The following is a 19,543-nucleotide window of genomic DNA, read 5'->3' as shown; positions in this document are numbered from 1 at the left end:
CGCTGTCTGCCTAGTACAATATCGAATACCAGGTTTATTTTATAACTGTGCGCAGTGTTCACTTCGGGAAACCCGTCTTTGCAAACTCGGGTCCGCAGCTGCTGCCAGGTTTATCAGCAGCCCCGCAACCGGGTGCCGCGCCGTCCGCTCCCAGGAGGCTGGGGCTGCCCGGGCCCCAGCGCGGCCCCCGCCGCCCCCGCCCTTCCCGCTGCGCCCGGGGCGCGCGCTCGTGCCCGGCCCCCGCCCGCGCCGCGCGCTCGGAGAGAGCTGCGGTCACTGAGCGCCCGGGCGCGGGGCGGGCGCCGGCCGCCGGGGCTTTCGCGCCGTCAGCCGGGCCCAGCGCGCTCGACTGGGAAACTTCTGCGCGCGCCAGGCCGGAGCTCGGCGCGGGGCCGGGGAAGGACAGGTAAGGAGGGGAGCCCGGGGCTCCCCGGCCGCCGCCGGCCCGGAGCTCTCCACGTCCTCGCGCCTCGCGGCGCTTGGGGCAACTTTGCGGGCGCGGCTTCTGCCCCGGCCCCGCCGCGGGGTGGGGGCTGCGGGGCCGGGACCCCGGGGAGCGCCTGTGCTTCGCTGCCCTGGGTGCCCGCGCTGCCAGCGCCCCGCTCCGCTCCTTGCCCCGCTCCGGCCACCTGCGAGCCCGGTCTGGGCGGCGCGCTCGCGGCTCGGCGGGCTGAGGGTCGCGGCTGTGGGCTCCGCGCGCCCGCCCCGGAGACTCGAGTCGTCCTCCCGAGAGGCGAATCTTCCCCCCAGATCTTCTGTTAGTCCCGCTCTTGCCCCAGGCAGCCTGGAGCGCAAAGAAAAAGACCGGATTTTCAAGGGAGAACAGCTGATCCAAGGGACCCTGGCAGTCTTAGGTTTCACCTTGGGGAAGTCGTGCCCCGGCTGCGAGTTTCCTTTCCCTCGTCTGCAAAGGGCCTGACTAGGCTCAGTGTTTTCACAATGAGGTGGAGGCACGAGAAAGCCGCCTCATCGAAGGTCACGCTGACCTGTTCTCTCTAGGTGGGGAATCCCTCTGACAAAAAAAAAAAAAAAGAAGGAAGGGGCGAGAAAAGAAACAAATATGAAAACCACTAAATTACCTCATCACCAAAGTCGGTTACAGAGGTATCATACATTTTGAGGGTCTATATTTTAGAAGAAGATTAAAGGCACAGAATCAAAATCAGTAATAGGGCTACGGCAAAAAAACTGTCTTGGCCAGTGGGCATTTGCAAAAAGTGAAAAAGTTCTACATGTAAATAGTAAATGGAAAAGTAGAATTAGAAGCCCACTTTTGCACACAATTTAATTTGATTTACTAAACTTCTAGAATGCGGCAATATTCCGTCGGGACATTTTACTCTGACTCTGGTGGTTAGGTATTTTGAATTTGCAAGCTTGCATATTGCAGTTGAGTTTTACGGCAGTGTTAAAAAATTATTGCTCTCTGTTCATACTAAGGTTTGGTAGCTATTTTCTTTTCTGTTATCCTTAATACCAGGGACTGTTAGATGAACGTATCCGTGGTGGGACAGTACAGTCACTTGGCATTGCCCTTTGTGGCAGTAGAAAACCAAGCAAGAACTACGTGAAACAAAATATAAACAAAACAAAAATTAGATCTCTTTCCACATTTGCATAATGAAGAGGTCTGGCTGATCCCAGATGATCTTAAAGGCTCTTTCCTTCTCTGGAGACTTTTGAAGAATTTGGGATACAAATATTAATTGAAATCTAGAGTAAGATATTATCTGTCCTAAAATTTTATACATTTAAACTGGGAGACATTTGATAGTTGAGTTTCTTTAATCTTATCAGTCTCTCAAAATAGCTGAATCATTGTACATCCTGTGCTTCTAAATGGTGACATTCTATGCTAGTAAATAAAAATGTGTCATGGGAAACCAAAATCCCATACTTCTTACCACAAGACTGACTAATAGGGTTGACACACTGGAGCATTCACGCCTGCTTATTTTGAAATAGTTGCCAGGATAGATCAAGAATGGTTATAAAGCATTTGCTGTAGTATATGAGCATAACAACATATAAGCAACCGGAGAGGCAAGAAGTTTCAAAACTGCTTTGGAAAATATCCATGATAGATTTGCAAGCCTGCAAATTGCAATTGAAATCGTTTTTTGTAATTATGGTTGTTGGTCAGCTGGGATTCTGAGCCATAGAGAGTAAGTAAGAATTTACCTCCAATTATAGAAGAGTATATTGAATCATTAATTAGATGTTTTTTAAAGGAGAATGTTTCCTTCTTTTATCTAAGTAGTTATAGGAAAATGTCTTAAAGTTCAAGTTACAATGGGTATTTTCTAAATTAAATAAAGAACCAGAAGTTGCTGACTTCAAGTCTCTATAACAATGCTGGATCCTCCTCCAACCCAGAGAATTCAGGGATTAATTCACAGAGACCCAAAGTGAGACCTTCTCATTTTGTGTTCTTCAACAGCAGAATAACCTCTAGTGACTCTCACAAACACTCTGAAATTGGGAGGGGGGGTTAAGTTCTAGAAGGACAAGCAGCTGGCTGAGCCTATGGAAGAATCTTCATCTCTCTGAGGCTTATTTTCCTCTCTAAACAATGCTGATAATACTATTTAGGTTGCATAGTTGTTGTGACTCCTACATGGGTCATTGTATGGAAGAACAGATGCCTGGCACATAGCAAGAACACAGCTAATCTTAGTTCTTCCTGTCTTCCTTAGTAGGTGTTTGCTTATTGACTGAACAAACTGTAGGATGAACAGGAGGAAACAGTTTTTGATTTTAATTTCAAAAGCTCTATGTGGTAAAATCTTGGTAATTGTTATATCTGGGTAATGGGTATATGGGGATTTATTATGTACTATTTTTTCTGTTTTTGTGAGTTTAAAATTATTCCTCGGGAAAAAAATTTGTGTGAAGCTGAGAAAAAGACATTGTAAGAGACATTTCTAATCTAACATTTCAACTTAAATTTCATTTTTTGGATTATTCAATATAGACTCAAAGGGTGAACACAATTATATATAGGGAGTGGGTGGGTGGGGAATGGTACTGGAGAACAAGCCATGGTGATCTTCAGTTTTTTGTGGAATTCTTTTATTATGAAAAAGATCCAAAAATATGACAATGTTGATGTTTGTTAATTCTGGTTGTTGGATTCTTGGGTTTTTATTATATTCTTTGAAGTTTTTGTACTTAAAAATTTTCAAATTAATATAAAATTACCTTGTTTTATAAAATTATTATAAAGAATGCAAACAATACAGATATACACAAAGAAGAAAGTAAAAGTGGTATCCCACCATCCAGAAATAATAACCATCCTGAACATTAAGTGATGATCGTTCCATATGTTTTTCTTTGAATTTATAAAAATAGAAGGATACCAACACATTAATGTATATAGTATGCTATACAATGTTTGGGGTTTCTTTGTTTTTGGTCTTTGATGGAAATTCTGAAAAACAAGCTTATTTGCATTTGGATTTTAAGACTTTAGACTGTCTTATAAAATGTAGCATTTATTAAAAAATTTAGTATGCAACAACTGACTTTAAATGAGTTTTAAGGAGCTTAAGTTTCTTTGCACGTAACACGTATTTTTACCTATTTAAAACAGATCTCATAATTTGGAACTGGGCTTAAATAGTGTCTACATTTGAATTTCAGTAAAATGCAAGCTCCATGAGGGCAGGGATTTATTGAATTGTTGCAAATAAACTAATAATATTTTACTGACCATTTGAAAGTTAATGATACAGTCAATTATGCTATAATGCTTCTTTTGAAAACAAGCATCATTCCAATGCGATTGATATTTTAGGGAACAATTTGAGCATAATGTGAATCTGTCAGTTGCTTATGCATGACTAATCCAGCCAGAAACACCTGGTGAACACATTAAACTGCAACCAGCTGACCTGAGCTATGGAGGAATACACAAAACACAAACACACACACACCTTAAACATCTACCAGCTACCTTGGTTCACTGTGTGTTATCCTGCAGGGTTGTGTTTTGCTATTCTTGCACACTTGTAAACTTTTCTCTATAAAAACACACTCATTCCATATCCCAAGCATGTCTAAGAATCTTGATTCGAAAAGCCAAATAGTGCATGCAGAAGGAAAGCTTTAATACTAAGGAGAAGCTTGAGATAATCAAACATGTTGAAAGAATCAAGAGAATATGTGGTATTTCCTGAGCAGCAGGAACAGGGAATAATCCGCATGGCAGGTCATGACAGGCAGCACCACCAAAATAAGAGACATCAATGGCTGGGATAACTTCTGGTACTACAAAGTCAATAACAACAAGGCTGAAGGAAATAGAAGAAATGGAAGGATTGTTGAGCATGTGGATTGAGTGAACAGTCACTCAATCAAAGACAGTGAACAGTCTTTCTCACAAAGAGAAAGCTCTGTCTCTATACGAACACCTAGAAAGGAAATCCCCGCCCCAGCAGAAGTGCTCCTTCTAGCACTAGTCATGGCTGGTTTGGTGGTTTCAAACATCGCTGACCCTGGTGTGTGGTCCACTTGGTTGTTTAGCTAGAAAAAACGAAAAAGAAAAGATGATAGCCAGTTAGCTAGCACACATGAACTTGTTAGACATGTTTGCCAGAAAGGAACATGAGAACCTGAACTAAATAAACATAGAAAAAAGGAGTTCATTTGCTGCATTTAGGTCACTTGGAGGAGAGGGAAATGTGTCTACCTTTGATTCATATCAAAAAAAGACTATTTCATGTACCCGTGGATCCAGCTTCTCTTGCATCTTTCATCAAGAATCTCTGGTGAACCTACAGCATGATGTCATAGCAGCCCATCAAAAATGAATGGCTTCCTGCTTGCGCCTTTAACCATTTCCAGGATATGAAGTCAGAAGAACTTGAAGCAGAGCATGGGGATTGTTTATCTAAAGCAATCAAATGACAAGCTTGAGAAGGAGAAGTTTACTGCTGATTCTTCAAATCTTGAATTGTAGGGTGCTGAGTGGTTCAACATAGGACCCACCCACCTATCCGTCTGTTGCTTGAAAAATTGTAATTTCTTAAGAAGAATTTTAAATTCATTGAACCTAGAACTGAAGGGAGAAAACAAGAATGTTGTTGACTTGTTCCAGTAAGTCCAGATATTTAGATTCAAAGTGGACATGAAGCAGTATGTCATGGTGGTTAAGAGAGCAGACACTTGCATCTGCCTGCCTAGGAGTGAATCTGGGCTCTACCATTTGTGTATCCTCAGGCAACCTGCTTAACCCCCCTATACCTCAGTTTTTTCATCTGTAAAATGGGGACAATAAAACAACCTGCTTCAAAAAGTTGTGAGGATTAAATGACATAACATTTTAAGGTTCTTAGAAACGTGCCTTGCACTTAGTAAGTAAATGCTCAGTAAATGTTAGATGCTGGTAGTAGTAATGGTGGTAGTGGGGATAATGGTAGTATATGATGATTAAGAAGATGGCAACTTGATATTGCAATAATTTTCCATTGCTCAACTCATTTGAACTTGGTGGAGCCACACAAATAGAAGAATTATAGAGCTATTTGTTTTGAGTTTCTATGGGCTTTTTTTTTTTTTGGTGAGGAAGATTGTCCCAGAGCTAACATCTGTTGCCAATTTTCCTCTTTTTGCTTGAGGAAGATTCCCCCTGAGCTAACATCTGTGCCAGTCTTCCTCTATTTTGTATGTGGGACGCCACCACAGCATGGCTTGATGTGCAGCGTGTAGGTCGGCACCTGGGATCCGAACCCACGAAACCCAGGCTGCCAAAGTGAAGTGCACGAACTTAACCGCTACGCCACTGGGCCAGCCCCACTATGGGCTGTCTTTTGAGTGTCCATCTCTGGATGTGTCTGAAACATCAAGTATTTGCCATATATGTATGGCTCAATTTTACAAAGAACAGACTGAACTGAAAGTCAACTGAGGAAACATGGTATTCCAGAAATTTTGGAGATTGGTATGTGAATGACATAACTATTCTGGAAGTTGCCCATGTGTCCAAATGCTTGACAGTGTTGGGGCCGCCTGACTCCACGGAAGGAAAACCTATAAAGTAGTGCTGAGGACCACAGTGAATTTAAATGTAATTCCCACGGCCTCTCATAGTGTCTTGTTTTCCATATACTATTGAAGAACCCTTCTCATCTGATTTTCCTGATTTAAATCTAGCAAAGATTTAATGTCTTCTGCTCCATAGACCTGTATTCCAAGTCCATCATAAAAGATAGATTATTAGATTAATGAAAAGCCTCATGTATAGTGAGTACTCGTAATTGCACATGTGTGTTTGTGTTAGACTTCTAGTGCTTTGTAACAGATTACCACAAACTTAGAGGCTTAAAACAACAAAAATTTATTATCTCACAGTTTTTGTGGGTCGAGTCCGGGCACAGCTGAACTGGATCCTCTGCTCAGGGCCTCACAAGCCTGCAGTTCACGTGTCAGCCACACTATACTCGTTTAGATCCCAGGGTCCTCTTCCAAGCTTTTCAGGTGGTTGGCAGAATTCAGCTCCTCACAGTTGTGGGACTGAGGTCTCTGTTATCTCGGTAACTATTGTCTGGGGACTTCTTTCAGCTCATAGAGATACTGGCATTTTCTTGCCTTGTGGCCCCCATAGGCAGTTTACAACATGGTGTTTGCTTTCTTCCAGGCCAGTAGGAACATGTCTCTCTAATTACCAATCCCTCTCCAGTCCTACAGTGGAGACTTATGTAACTTAACATAATCACAGGAGTGACTATTCCAGCACCATTTGCCATATAATGTGGAGCATCTGTCCCATCCCATTCACAGGTTCTTCCCACACTCCGGGGGAGGGGATAATAGGGTATGGGCACCAGCAGGGCAGGAATCTTGAGGGCCATCATAGAATTCTATCTACCAGACTATGGGATAAAGTGAGGAATCAAACATGGCTGGAGATAATCATATATGACTTTAGCTGAGACATGAGAATCAATGAAGACCAGCATGGCCTGTGGGCAAGTTCTCGAATTTCCTCAAGTCTCAAGAGAAGCCAAGCTGTCATTGGTACGGAAGGTCAAAAGCATACTCCAGCCTAGGAGCCTAGTGGTGCATGAAAAGACTCATGTATTATGTGAAAACAAAGGCTAGCATGGACCCTCTGGAATCCAGAAGGCCATAATCCAGTTTCCAGTACAAATATCTGTCTGGGATTTCCAATGTATTCCATGAGGTATCATCAGCAGATGAAATGAGAAAATGAAACCACATAATATAATTGCTTGGGAAAGTGGACTTCTCCCAAAGGAAAAGGGAGATGGTTGCCTTCCTTGATAGGATAAAGAGGCCAAGAACTATAGTGGGGTTGGCCACCTATGTAGGCAGAAACCAGATGGTGACATCTATGCCTTGGATAACATCTGACTGACTGTAGCATATGAATATTGTAGCCAGTATCATTTACAGTTATATCAACTCTCTGTTCTTAATCTTAGATAATTCTTCCACATTGGTACAGTTATATATTATACATATGCACTGTTTGCACACCATCATGCCAAGTCTCTTCATTTCCTCTCTCTGTTATTTGACATGCTCTAGACCAGCACTGTCCAAGAGAAATACAATGCAACCACATATGTAATTTTAAATTTTCTAGTAGCAACATTGAAAAACAAGAAGAAATGGGCAAAATTAACTTTAATCATATATTTTATTTAACCCACTATCTCCCAAACATTATCATTTCAACATGTAATCAATATAAAAATTATTAACGACATATTCTTTATCTTCGTACTAAGTCTTCGAAATCCATTGTGTACAACACAGTTCAGATCAGCCACATTTCAGGTGCTCAGCAGCCACATATGGCTAATGGCTACCATACTGGACAGCACAACTCTAGAGATCTATCTAAGCCCTCTGATCATGGGCATTTAACTTCAACTCTCATTTCTCTCTGTGCTCACTTTTTAGATAATCTTGCCAACCCCAGTCTTTATGCAGTGTTGTCCTATGTAACGGTAACTGTTAAATATCCCTCCGTTCTGCCCCTTATCTTCTGCTGTGAACTCTGTTACTAGACTAGGAGCATCAGGTTAAACATCGCTAAAACTGAGTTCCCCTTTCCTCTGATTTCTGTCCTAACTTTGGGATCTCTTACAGTTCCAAAGTGTCTTCAACCCTTCTCTGTTCCTCTGTCTCAAAAGAGATACTTCTTCCTTTCAGTTCTTCCTCATAGTCTAATATACGCTTCTCTTTCTTTCCAGACCAACACCTAAACCACTGATTCAGGTACTGGTCATTTCTCACTTGGGCTTCCTGACTTATTAACCTGCTTGTTCCAAAACAGTATTCCAAACACTGCTTTTCTACCTGAGCATTGTTATCCTTATCAATCAGTGAACAGTTATTGAAGACTCACTCTGTTCTAGACAGAGGAGAATTATGTATATATATAAAATGACCAATCAATGAAGCCAATATTTTAAAAACACACACACATACTATGTTCGTTTCTTTAAAAAAATTCCTTGAATATGTACCCCAAGTGAGAGAATAAACAAATTACGATGCTTTAAAAAGGAAAAAGTATATGATGGTCAATATAACATAATATATGATGGAAGCCATGTAGACAGATAATAAAGGCCATAAAAACTCAGAGCCTAGAAGGGGCACTTCAGGCCACCATGTTAAGGAAAGGCTGCTGCAAAATATCCACAAGACTTTAGCTCTCTTGGAGTGATGAGTTGTGAGGAAGGAAAATGCCTCCTCACCTAAGCACAGCATGGAAATGAGAACACACAAGGAGAAAATGTGCCTTTCCAGTCCCTTAAAAATAAAGGTTAGGGCCAGGCCCCGTGGCCTAGTGGCTAAGTTTGGCACACTCCGCTTTGGAGGCCCGAGTTCAGTTTCCATGCACGGAACCACACTGCTCTGTTATCAGCCATGCTGTGCTGGTGGCCCACATACTAAAAAATAGAGGAAGATTGACAAGAATGGTAGGTCAGGGCGAATCTTCCTCGGCAAAAAATAAAAAAATAATCTAGATCCTTTACTCTACAGAATGTTCAGGTGTCTCTTGACCACATCCCCTAATAGTTCTTAACCCTGATTGCATATCCAAATCCCTGGGAAGTTTGTGTAAAAATACCAGTGCCTGGGCCCCACCACAGGCCTTAAGTAGTTAAGTAAACAATCTCTAGAGTTGGGCCCCAGTCATACACCTGCTGTTAAGACCTGCAGGCTTAATTCAGTTCTGCCACTCAGCTCTGTATTTTGATCCATGCTAGGAATAATCTTCTATTCCATATCATATAGAATCATGTTATTTTAAAGCTAAAAGGGACTTCATATTGTTTTGTCCAACTCTTTCATTTTACCAATGAGGAAACAGGTCTAGGAAGATTAAAATCACATAGCTATTTAGGAGCACAGCTAAGGCTAGAACCCTTCTCTTGAGTAGTAATGGGAACTAGACAGACTAGATAATAGAGTGGTGCACTAACACCAGCAGTACAGCCGTGGACAGACAACCAGGACCAAAGAACTTGGAAGGACAGCAAGTAGTCCACCAGGAATGGACAAAGCTGAGGCCCTGCAAACAAACAAGGATAATTAGAGATCATTCAGAAACAACATAAAATAATGGCTCTCAAACTTCAGTGTGCATAAGAATCAACCGAGAGCCTGTTAGAAATGCATCGTCCTAGGTCCAATCCTGGTTCAGTAGTTCTGGGGTGGGACCAGGGAAGGGACATCACCCAGGTGATTCTGATGTAAGAGATCTGAGGAAGCACTAAACACTAATCTAAGGTAGAAGATTGTTGTTGGCTTCCAGAGTCTGGCTTCTTGGCCACTGGAAAGTGAAGACTCAAGGTGGGTTGGTTATGGGTCTATACCTACCAGCAGTGGGAGGTCAGGACACAAGATAGGGAAGAATAACAGAGATCGCCCCTGCAGGAATAAGTAAATTTAGAATTCATAATTTAAAGATGGATAGCAGCCAAAAGTGACATTTGTATTTCTGGCTTCAATTGTAATCGTCTTAAGGAAAGAAAACTTTTAAAAACTATATTCTCTGAGTGGCTCAGCTTTGTAACATACAAGCCACAAATACAGTGGTGCTACTTCTATGTTATTTTAAAATTTGCCAAGAGTTTTTAATATAGATTTTCTCATTTGAATCTTCTAGCACCCTTTAAAGTGGACAGAATAGGTGATATTACCTCTGTTTTACTGATGAATAAACATACCTGAGTTCATCTAAGTAGCAGGGAGGAAACTAAAGCCTACATTTTCTGGGACGTGGTACCATGGAGGCAGAATGATGTGGTTTAGAGTGTGGCTTCAGAGTCAGGCAGACCTGGATGGAATCTTGGTTCCGATATTGGCCATGTGACCTTGGACAATTTACTTACCTTCTCTGAGTTTCGATTTTCTCAGGTGTAAGATGGAGATAATAGTACCTTCCTCATGGGGTTGTTGTGAAGATTAGATGAGATAGTTCTTTAAATGTGTCTGGCACAGAGTTGCTGAGTAAATGTACCTCCTTGAGGATAAGTAGAGAAAACCAGCTTTAGGTAAATGATTATTTCGCATATGGAACACATACCAAAGTTAGGATCTGATTCCAGTTAATGAGTACAATATTGATGGAATTTTGGTCTTCTGGGTTGCCTAGCAACCAAAACTAACTCAATACCCCAAGCTCCCAGAATTGTTGTTTTTAATCAGGTCAGGAATTTAACTGCTCTTAAGGAACTCAAGGTTGTAAGAAGACAAAAGGATTCCTCTATGAATTTGGAATTTTGCCAGACATTTAAATAAGTGGTGTCCCAACTCTTTAGTGTCTTTGTACTGAACTGTCTTGGATGTTGGGATCGTCCCCACTTCTGTTCCCCAGGACGACAGGTGTTATAACATCTGTTAAATTGGATAGAGAGGGGGAATGGAGAAGGCAGTGTTTGCACCTCTATACCAGTGTATTCAGTCAACATTCATTGAGGGCCAGGGGTCAGAAATACAAAAACATTTGTCTCTGCCCCTTAAGAATTTCAGAATCTAGGAGAGGAAGTCGGTCAGTGTCGAATAGTAATACAGCAAATTATTTCATGGGTGGCTTTCTGTGTCTGTGTCCCTGGCAGTATTCTAACCATTATGGATTGAGCAGTACAAGCGGATATAGCAGGTCTTAAATATCCCCTGTTAGGATTATTATCTTCCTGGCAAACCAGTCCTGGCAGAATATCCCACTGTTCTCCAAGCATGTTAATATCAGATTCATAACCTTGAAAGGCGGCATTGCCTGCTGGAGAGGGCATGAAGCTGAGCGGAGGGGGACTTCATCTTCCACCCCACTGCTGGGACTTACTGCCTCTTTTACCTGCAGCAAGTCACTTAACCAATCTTGTGCCTTGCTTCTCTCATTTATAAGCTGTGCATGATGATTTAGATTCTGCCTCCCTCATGGCAATAAGTGTGATGCAATGAGATAATAAATGTACAAGTTCTGAACGGATAAATGCAATTTCTGAGCTAATCTTCACCAGTTTGCCACCAAGTTTCTATCACATTTCATTAGCATCCTTGGACCTTCCTTTACATTTCTTTATTCCTTTATAACTCAGGGTCTTACAGTTTAAAGAGAAAAAAGCAGTGAGGTTGGAATTATTGTGTTTATTTGCACTGAATTTTGTCCCCATCATTTGTATCTCCATGTGCTTGCTTCTTTTGCAGGGAAGATCGACTTTATTGCTTAAGAAATGCATTGTGCCACTTGGGCATCTCAGTATTTATTTACACAAAAACCTGACTTAAGGCCTACAGGCTTTAAAGCAGGCAGCTGGTTGATGAATCATGTTCAACATTCATATAGTGGTGCTGGCACATATCAGAGGAACACTCATGCTCATCACCTGCCCCTGTCAGTTCTTCCCCTTCTAATAAAGTACATCTGTTTTAGTGACTGAATCAAAACACACCAAGTGGAGAAAGGCTGGGTGTGGAGTAATTTAATCAGGGCAAGTCAGCACACTGTGTTGAGTGATACAGGATCAAGGATAGGAAGATGGTTGGGTAGCAGTTTATTGAAACAGAAGCCGACCGGAAAGGGCCAGAAGCACAGCTCCTCTGATAATGGATCACACTCCTGGAATATAGGTGGCCCAGTATAACTCCCCAGTCAAGATTTTAAGGGGACAAGATTCCCATAAGCTCCCTTCTGAATTGCCACAAACATTTTACACGGCCTTTCTCTGTTAGCTTCATTTTAACATTTTGTGGAGGATTATAAATTTTTAAGGAAGTTCAAACCAAGGTTCAGAGCTCTACTAGCAGTGCTTTTTAATATTGGCTTTAATGGTTATGTCTGGTATCCTGAGGAATTGATTAATTTAAAACACCCTAGTGTTTTGTTTTTGTTGTTCTTTTCAAATACCCTAGTTTTAAAAGTAAAACAGCAGGGAGACTGACATTTGCAGGCTGATATTTTGCAGTTCTCACTGCTCATTGTATTTTTAAAAAATTTGTCTTTGTTGTGAATATCCAGTAGTACATAGTTCGGTGTTTTGTATAAAGAGGAGAAATTAAACATGTTCAGGGTGCCAGTCTGCCTTGAATCTCATCATCCCACAGAGCAATGGGGGGAGGCAATAATTAGGGAGATACAGATTGTCTAAAATGTATTTGAAAGCAGCTTAAGTAAAAACAACAATATGACTGTAAGTTATAGGTCTGTGTTATTTATTTTTTCTTTTTTCTTTTTTTGCTGAGGAAGATTCGACCTGAGCTAACATCTGTGCCAGTCTTCCTCTATGTTGTATGTGGGTCGCTGCCACAGCATGGCCACTGACGAGTGGTGTAGGTCCATGCCTTGGAACCTAACCTGGGCCGCCAAAGCGGAGTGCACCAAACTTAACCACTAGGCTGTGGGGCCAGCCCCCTATTTTTTCTTTTTTTAATGATTCACTTGGTGGTGTTCTTAAAGCCATTACTTGGTGAGAAAAGAATCACTATCCGAGATGAAAAGCCAGGAACTTCAACAACAGTGGCTCCTTTATTTCCATTTGTAGTTCTGTTGGTGATTCCACTGTTCTCCTTTTTACTTCAACTAAGTCATTTTCACCTCTATGTGTGTATTTTTTTCTATGAGACAAGATCTGCGATAGCTGATATTTTATTAACAGGTGTTCTGGAAATAATCCATCTCCAAAATAAAAACATTAAATATAGCACACAAGTTCAAGGCATTTGAATGTTATTATGGTTTAAAAAAATCTGTCTAATGAATGCTTCACATTGAAACCATTTATTGTTAAGAAATGTGGTAAAGGATACATATCCTACAGCTCTGTCATCATGGTTAAATAGCTTCTGACTCAGATCACATATTAGCATTTTTACCATATGGCTGAAAGGGCAGAGAATATATGTGCAGAGGAACAAGTCAGTAACATTTTTGACCATCTGGTAAATAAATGTGTAAGTAACAGGAATTTTAATATTATTTATTTAGTTGTGTTTCAGGTTATTAACCTGAAATAGCCTCTAATACAGTAAAGTAGAACCAGTTTATATTTCTCAAATAATTTTGGTCTAATTTATTAAACATTTTCACAGTCTTACCATGTGCTCTTAAAGTCTGACTTCTAAATTATGTGTTTCTTATGTTTATTGATTTATTAGGGCTCCTTATAGTGCCTAATTTAAAATATCTTTCATGAGGGCCCACATGATTGGATCCAGCCTTATAGGCTCAAGTACTGAACTTCTGCTCTGCTACCAACCACCGTGTGGCCTGGGATAAATCACTTGGCCTCTCTGAGCCTAGAATTCTTCATCTGTAAAGAATGAATAATATATTGTCAAACAGTATCTCTTAAGGGTGGGCCATGGAAGGCCATGGATTGATGTATCAAAATCATGTGGGGCGCTTGTTCAAAATACCAACATGTAAGCCCCACCCTCAGAGATTCGGACTCAGTATGTCTGGAAACAGTCAGTGAATCTGCATTTTTAGTCACTGTCCCAAGTGATTCTGAGGTACACTGAACTACTGTTATGGAGACTAGCTGATTATAGCACTTAGCTTTCTTGAAAAATATGTAGTTAGCTAATTCTACCAATACTAAAATTTCTGCAAATAATTTATTATTAATAAGCACAACTCTAAAAATATGCATTGTATACCCTAGAAATTTAACTCTTGACAGCATTTGTGCTTAAAATATTCTAACTTCATAGAAAATAGGATGCCAACTTGATTAAGTAGTGCTGGTGATTCATTAAAATACTTCTCAATTCTCCTTGTTTAATTAGATCCTTTTTTTTGTTTTGCACAGGAAACCACGCAATATTTGTGTACTAGAACTAAATCAGGAGCCCAGATGAACTTAAAGAAGCTAGCATGGGATTCTTAGTTTTTCAAGATCAGTACACAGCAAACCTTTAATCACCACAACGCCAGTGTCCAAGCTTTCTCTGGTTTTGTGAAGACTTAGCAAAACTCTGATGATGGAAAAGTGAAGGACTTAATTACTTGCTTCAATATCATCTAATGTCAACTGGAAAGTGAACCAGATAGTAGTACAGCCATGGAAAGAAATTTAACTTTATGGAAGAACCTGATAGATGAACACCCAGTCTGCACCACCTGGAAGCAAGAGGCCGAAGGAGCCATTTATCACCTTGCCAGTATTTTATTTGTAGTAGGTTTTATGGGTGGCAGTGGATTCTTCGGGCTCCTTTACGTCTTCAGTTTGCTGGGGTTGGGTTTTCTCTGCTCCGCTGTCTGGGCTTGGGTAGATGTCTGTGCAGCTGACATATTTTCATGGAATTTTGTACTGTTTGTCATCTGCTTCATGCAGTTTGTTCATATTGCATATCAAGTTCGCAGCATAACCTTTGCCCGAGAATTCCAGCTATTGTATAGCTCCATTTTCCAGCCTCTAGGGACCTCTTTGCCTGTCTTCAGAACAATTGCTCTGAGCTCTGAAGTGGTTACTTTGGAAAAGGAGCACTGTTATGCCATGCAAGGGAAAACCTCCATTGATAAACTCTCCCTGCTTGTCTCAGGAAGGTGTGTACTCTTGGTGCTTACATGTCTTTTCTCTATATGAGTTATTAGCTTGTGTTTCTTTCTGCTACATTTTTCCATCTCAGCGTAGGATAGTCCTGGGCAGCCTGGCATGAGAAAGCCCTTGACACATGACTCGTGAACATAGGCATTTACAGTACCTGGTATTATTTACTTGAAGCAAGATATAATCTAGAGCCTTAATGTTTCTTCTTAGAAATCAGATTTATGAATTGGTTTGTCTGGATATGCTAACCACTAAGAGTCAAGAAGAGGATGATATCAGCTTGAATTAATAGAAAACTTATGTTGGCATGCAAAGTATTTTAAATAGACTCTGATAGGGCATTCTTTTATGTAATAGAGAACATTTAAATTTTATAGTGATCAATTTTTTTCAGTAAATTCCAGCGATTTCCCACTTGCTAGAAGGGAGGAGGTGCACCTCATTTAGATAGATAGATAGATAGATACATACATACATACATACATAGATATAGATACTTTGAAAACAGAAAGTTTGGGAGAGGGAACAATGTGATTATTCATGTTTTTAAAAAGATTAAATATTTAGTTTACAGAGGTATTTACAGTGGTATTCCTTTATGTTCTTCAATATTCTCTTAATTTAAAATCTGACTGAGTGCATTGAAACTTTTTATTGAAGTATAATATACACACATAAATGGGCACATATCATAAATGTATAGCTTGATGAATTCTCTGATGAATTTCACCCAGTATTCCAGAATCCTACGTGAGGAACATCAGTGCATGAATCTTATATATTTTGTCACTTATTGTAATGTACGAATTTAATATTTTGCCCTTTAAAATTTTTAAAGCCAAAAAGGTCATCAGAGATCTGAAATACTGCTCCCTTCCCTCACCCCCAGTTATGTGCTGGCTTTCTCCTTCCCTCATAAAAGATGTTCTTTGTGTTTGGGCAGGATCAGAGTGACGGTTGATGGCGAATTTCTGCATTACATTTTCCCCCTCCAGTTCCTGGATTCTCCTGAGTGGGACTCACTGAGACCCACAGAGGAAGGCCTTTTTCAGGTAAGGGTTAACTAGACCACGCAGTGAACACTGCCTCTTCCACACAGATAAACAAGGTTTGTTTAAAAACAGGCAAACAAACAAACACAACAGCAGATGATGGAGGAATAATCTATATGTGACTTGGGAATATACTTTGCAGCATGCATCACTTCCAGTGCCATTTAACTCTTGCTGATTAATGTCACTTTATAGGTCCAGCAACAAGGAAAAGAATGAGTATTATATATGACATAAAGGAGTCTGTGATAAATATTCTTAAATTTTCCTTTGCTTAACTGCATATATGGGAATTAAAACATAATTGAGATTTGACTGTAAACTAAACACTGCCGCTGTGACGGTTTAGAAAAACACCAAGAATGAAAAATCTGCCCTTATTATAAATTAAGTGATTTTTTAAATTTAAAATGCTGATGGATTTCAGTTGTTTTCTGGCAACAGAATGCTAAACTTACTACTCTGCTGCCACGTCTGGTAGTTTTGAAATATAATCATTTCAGTAGATTCTATCTATTATGAAATACTGTTTTCCTATGATTAGTACATGTAACATACATGTGTGTGTATACAAATACACATTCGTATACATATGCAAAATAGGTAAATAAATTCTATTTTGTACTACATAAACTAGATTAGGGTTAAATATCCACAGTCTTCAGGATTGACTTGGAAATACTTCTCTAACATTAGCCAACTTTATGATTTTTTAGTATCAAGTAGCTCTTATTTAAATAAAATGCAAAATATAGATACCCAAACTTAGAAAACTGATAAATTGGAGATGGACATAATGTGATTATTCATGTTATAAATTATATCTATATAAATTATGTAGTTTCACTTTCTATTTTTACGATATATTGTGGGTCAGCAAGTGAAATTCATTTAAAATTTGGGGCAAAAAAAAAAAAAAGTGTGGCAGAACTTTTCTTGCTTCCTGATCTTTGTTTACATGTGGTCTTATGTTTTTTTAGGTAACCCTCACAGCAGAAACTGATTGTCGATATGTGTCTTGGAGGAGAAAGAAGTTATATTTGCTCTTCGCTCAGCATCGTTACATCTCCCGCCTATTTTCAGTTTTAATTGGCAGTGACATTGCAGATAAACTCTACGCCTTGAATGACAGAGTATATATAGGAAAAAGATACCACTATGATATCCGGTTGCCCAACTTCTATCAAATGTCAAGTCCAAAAATGCCCAGATCACCTCTCACAGGACATTTTCGGAATTCCAGACAATATTGTGATAAATGACGTTGAAGTCCAAAGTTTTATAATTATAAAAAAGACTCTCTTCATCATTCCCCAAAAGAAATAGCAAAATACGGAAAATTGAGCTTACTAATATTTTTATAAATCAAACTCAGGCAAGAGGCCATTGCCAGCTGTTTTATTCATCTCAACTTCTGCATTGTGAATAAATTTTCCAAATTTTTCTGTATTTCTTATTGGAATAAATGGGGGGAGGATGAATAACGATGGGCGGTTTGTCCTTTTCTGCATCAGAACTGGGAGAATGAAATTTCGCATTCTCAAATATTTCCTCAGATTTATTCAAATCTGTGGTCTTGACCTATTGAGTTAGGCGCTGCGTCTCTAGAAGCAGCCAGGAAGCACTCTCAGCGTGAGAGTGGGTTGCTACTGTCTACATCAGTGTTTCCAGAATTCCCTTTTTGCTACAACCTCTGATGAAAGCAAGATGTATTATTGTGCTGGGCAGCAATTATTTATTTCAAATGTGAAGTTATTTAGTATGAGTAGAAAGTAGAATAAATGCAAGAGACGATATTATGCCAATCTTGAAGACTATTTTATTGCTACAAATAATTCGTCAGCTTAACCTTGACAATAACATATTTAAAAAGAGCCATCTTATGGAAAACAAAGCTGCATAATAATTACTGAGTAAAAAGAATACCCTTGAGCAAGTAGTAAAAATATTGCACAGCATTTCAATTTCACGTGCTCAGCTGAAAGGGCAAGAGTGAGTGGTTTGACTGGACAGTGAGGGGCTTACAGCTGTTCCTCAGCTTTGTAAAGAAGAGCTCAAGAAAGAGACAGGTCCTCAGTCACAGATCTGATCCCTTTCTTTGGAAAACTGGTTTTCTGAAGATCATGTGCAGGCCATGTTCTTTGGTAGAAAGATCTATCATCATACATTTAACAAACGTATATTGAGCACCTACTATGGCTCCAGGTGCTCATCTGGGCACTGGGGTTGCGTCAGGTAAAAGAGATCTCATCCCTCATGGAGCTTACATTCTGGGAGTCAGGGAGACAGAGAATAAAATAAATCAGAAAAACCTAGAGTTTTTCTGAAGAAAGATAAATCAGGGAAGGTGGATAGGAAGGGGCTTGGCAGTTTTAATAGAGTGGTCAAGGAAGGCCTGAGAGAGAAGGTAATATTTGAACAAAGACCTGAAAGAGGCAAAGGAACAATCTACGCAGAGAACTACAATATCTGGGCAATCTGGGCAGAGGGAAGAGCAAATGAGAAGGCCTTTAGGTATGAGCATGACGGGCCTGTTCCATGAGCAGCTGGAAGGCCAGCAATAGGGAGCACTAGGGAGAGAAGGCCAAGAAGCAACTTTGGGCAGATTGGGTGGGGCCTGATAAGTTAAGGTAAGGACTTGACTTTTATTCTGAAAGCAACCAGAAGCCATTAAGGAGTTTTAAATAGAAGAGTGATGTGATCTGCCCTATGTTTTAATAGGATCACTTTGGCTAGCCTGCTTAGAATAGACTGCGGGGAGGAGGGACAAAAGTGGACTTGGAAGGGATGATCAGCGTTAAGTGTGAGATACCTACTAGACACTGAAGTTGAGTAGATAGTTGGATGAGTCTAGAGTTCAAGAGAAAAGTCTGGGCTGGAGATACAGATTTGAGAGTATTTCACATATAGATGATATTTAAAGCCATGAGACTAGATGAGATGGCAAAGGGAATGAGTGTCGATTCAGAAGAAAAATGGTCCAAGGACCTTTCCTTGGGGCACTCCATTGCTAGGAGGACAGGGAGATAGGGAAGAGTTAGCAAAGGACATGAGAAGGAGCAGCTAGTGAAGTAGGAAGAAAATCAGGAGGGTGGGTCCTGGAAGCCAAGTGAAGAAAGTGTTTCAAGGAGAAGGAAGCAATGAACTGTCAGACGTGGCTCAGGTCAGGTGGTATGAGGTCAGAGAATAAAACCATTGGGTTGAGCAGCATGGAGGTCACTGGAGAACTTGACAGGAGCCATTTTAGTGGAGTGATTGGGGACAAAAACTTGACTAAGTAATGAAGGGAAATAAGAGACAAGAAGTTGAAGAGCAAGTCTAAGTAAGTTTTTCAAGTTTTGATGTAAAGGGAATTAGAAATGGACAGTAGCCTGAGTAGGAAGTAAGGTCAAGAGAGAGGATGTTGTTGTTGTTGTTTTTAAGATAAGAGAAATAATGATGTATTTGTCT

General features: G+C 40.2%; 1 protein-coding gene across 1 annotated transcript; it reads left to right on the top strand.

Moving 5' to 3' along the window:
- Window positions 1-366: 366 nt before the first annotated feature.
- POPDC3 (popeye domain cAMP effector 3) lies at window positions 367-17,708 on the top strand. Its single transcript, XM_014781134.2, has 4 exons — window positions 367-406; window positions 14,301-15,037; window positions 15,985-16,093; window positions 17,074-17,708. Exons 2-4 carry the CDS (start codon window positions 14,553-14,555, stop codon window positions 17,353-17,355), a joined length of 876 nt encoding a protein of 291 aa, XP_014636620.1. The 5' UTR covers window positions 367-406; window positions 14,301-14,552; the 3' UTR covers window positions 17,356-17,708.
- Window positions 17,709-19,543: the final 1,835 nt, after the last annotated feature.

This window comes from Ceratotherium simum, chromosome 19, assembly GCF_057802395.1.
Source record: "Ceratotherium simum simum isolate JZ-2026a chromosome 19, ASM5780239v1, whole genome shotgun sequence".
Taxonomy (NCBI): domain Eukaryota; kingdom Metazoa; phylum Chordata; class Mammalia; order Perissodactyla; family Rhinocerotidae; genus Ceratotherium; species Ceratotherium simum.
Note: the sequence above shows the minus strand (reverse complement) of the source record. Positions and strands in the feature narration are given on the sequence as shown.

Bases quoted from the DNA above. Each gene is read 5' to 3' on its own strand.
- POPDC3 (XM_014781134.2), top strand. From the start codon at position 14,553: ATGGAAAGAAATTTAACTTTATGGAAGAACCTGATAGATGAACACCCA. The intron at 15,038-15,984 runs GTGTGTACTCTT...GTGTTTGGGCAG, and splicing joins TCCCTGCTTGTCTCAGGAAG to GATCAGAGTGACGGTTGATG. The intron at 16,094-17,073 runs GTAAGGGTTAAC...ATGTTTTTTTAG, and splicing joins CAGAGGAAGGCCTTTTTCAG to GTAACCCTCACAGCAGAAAC.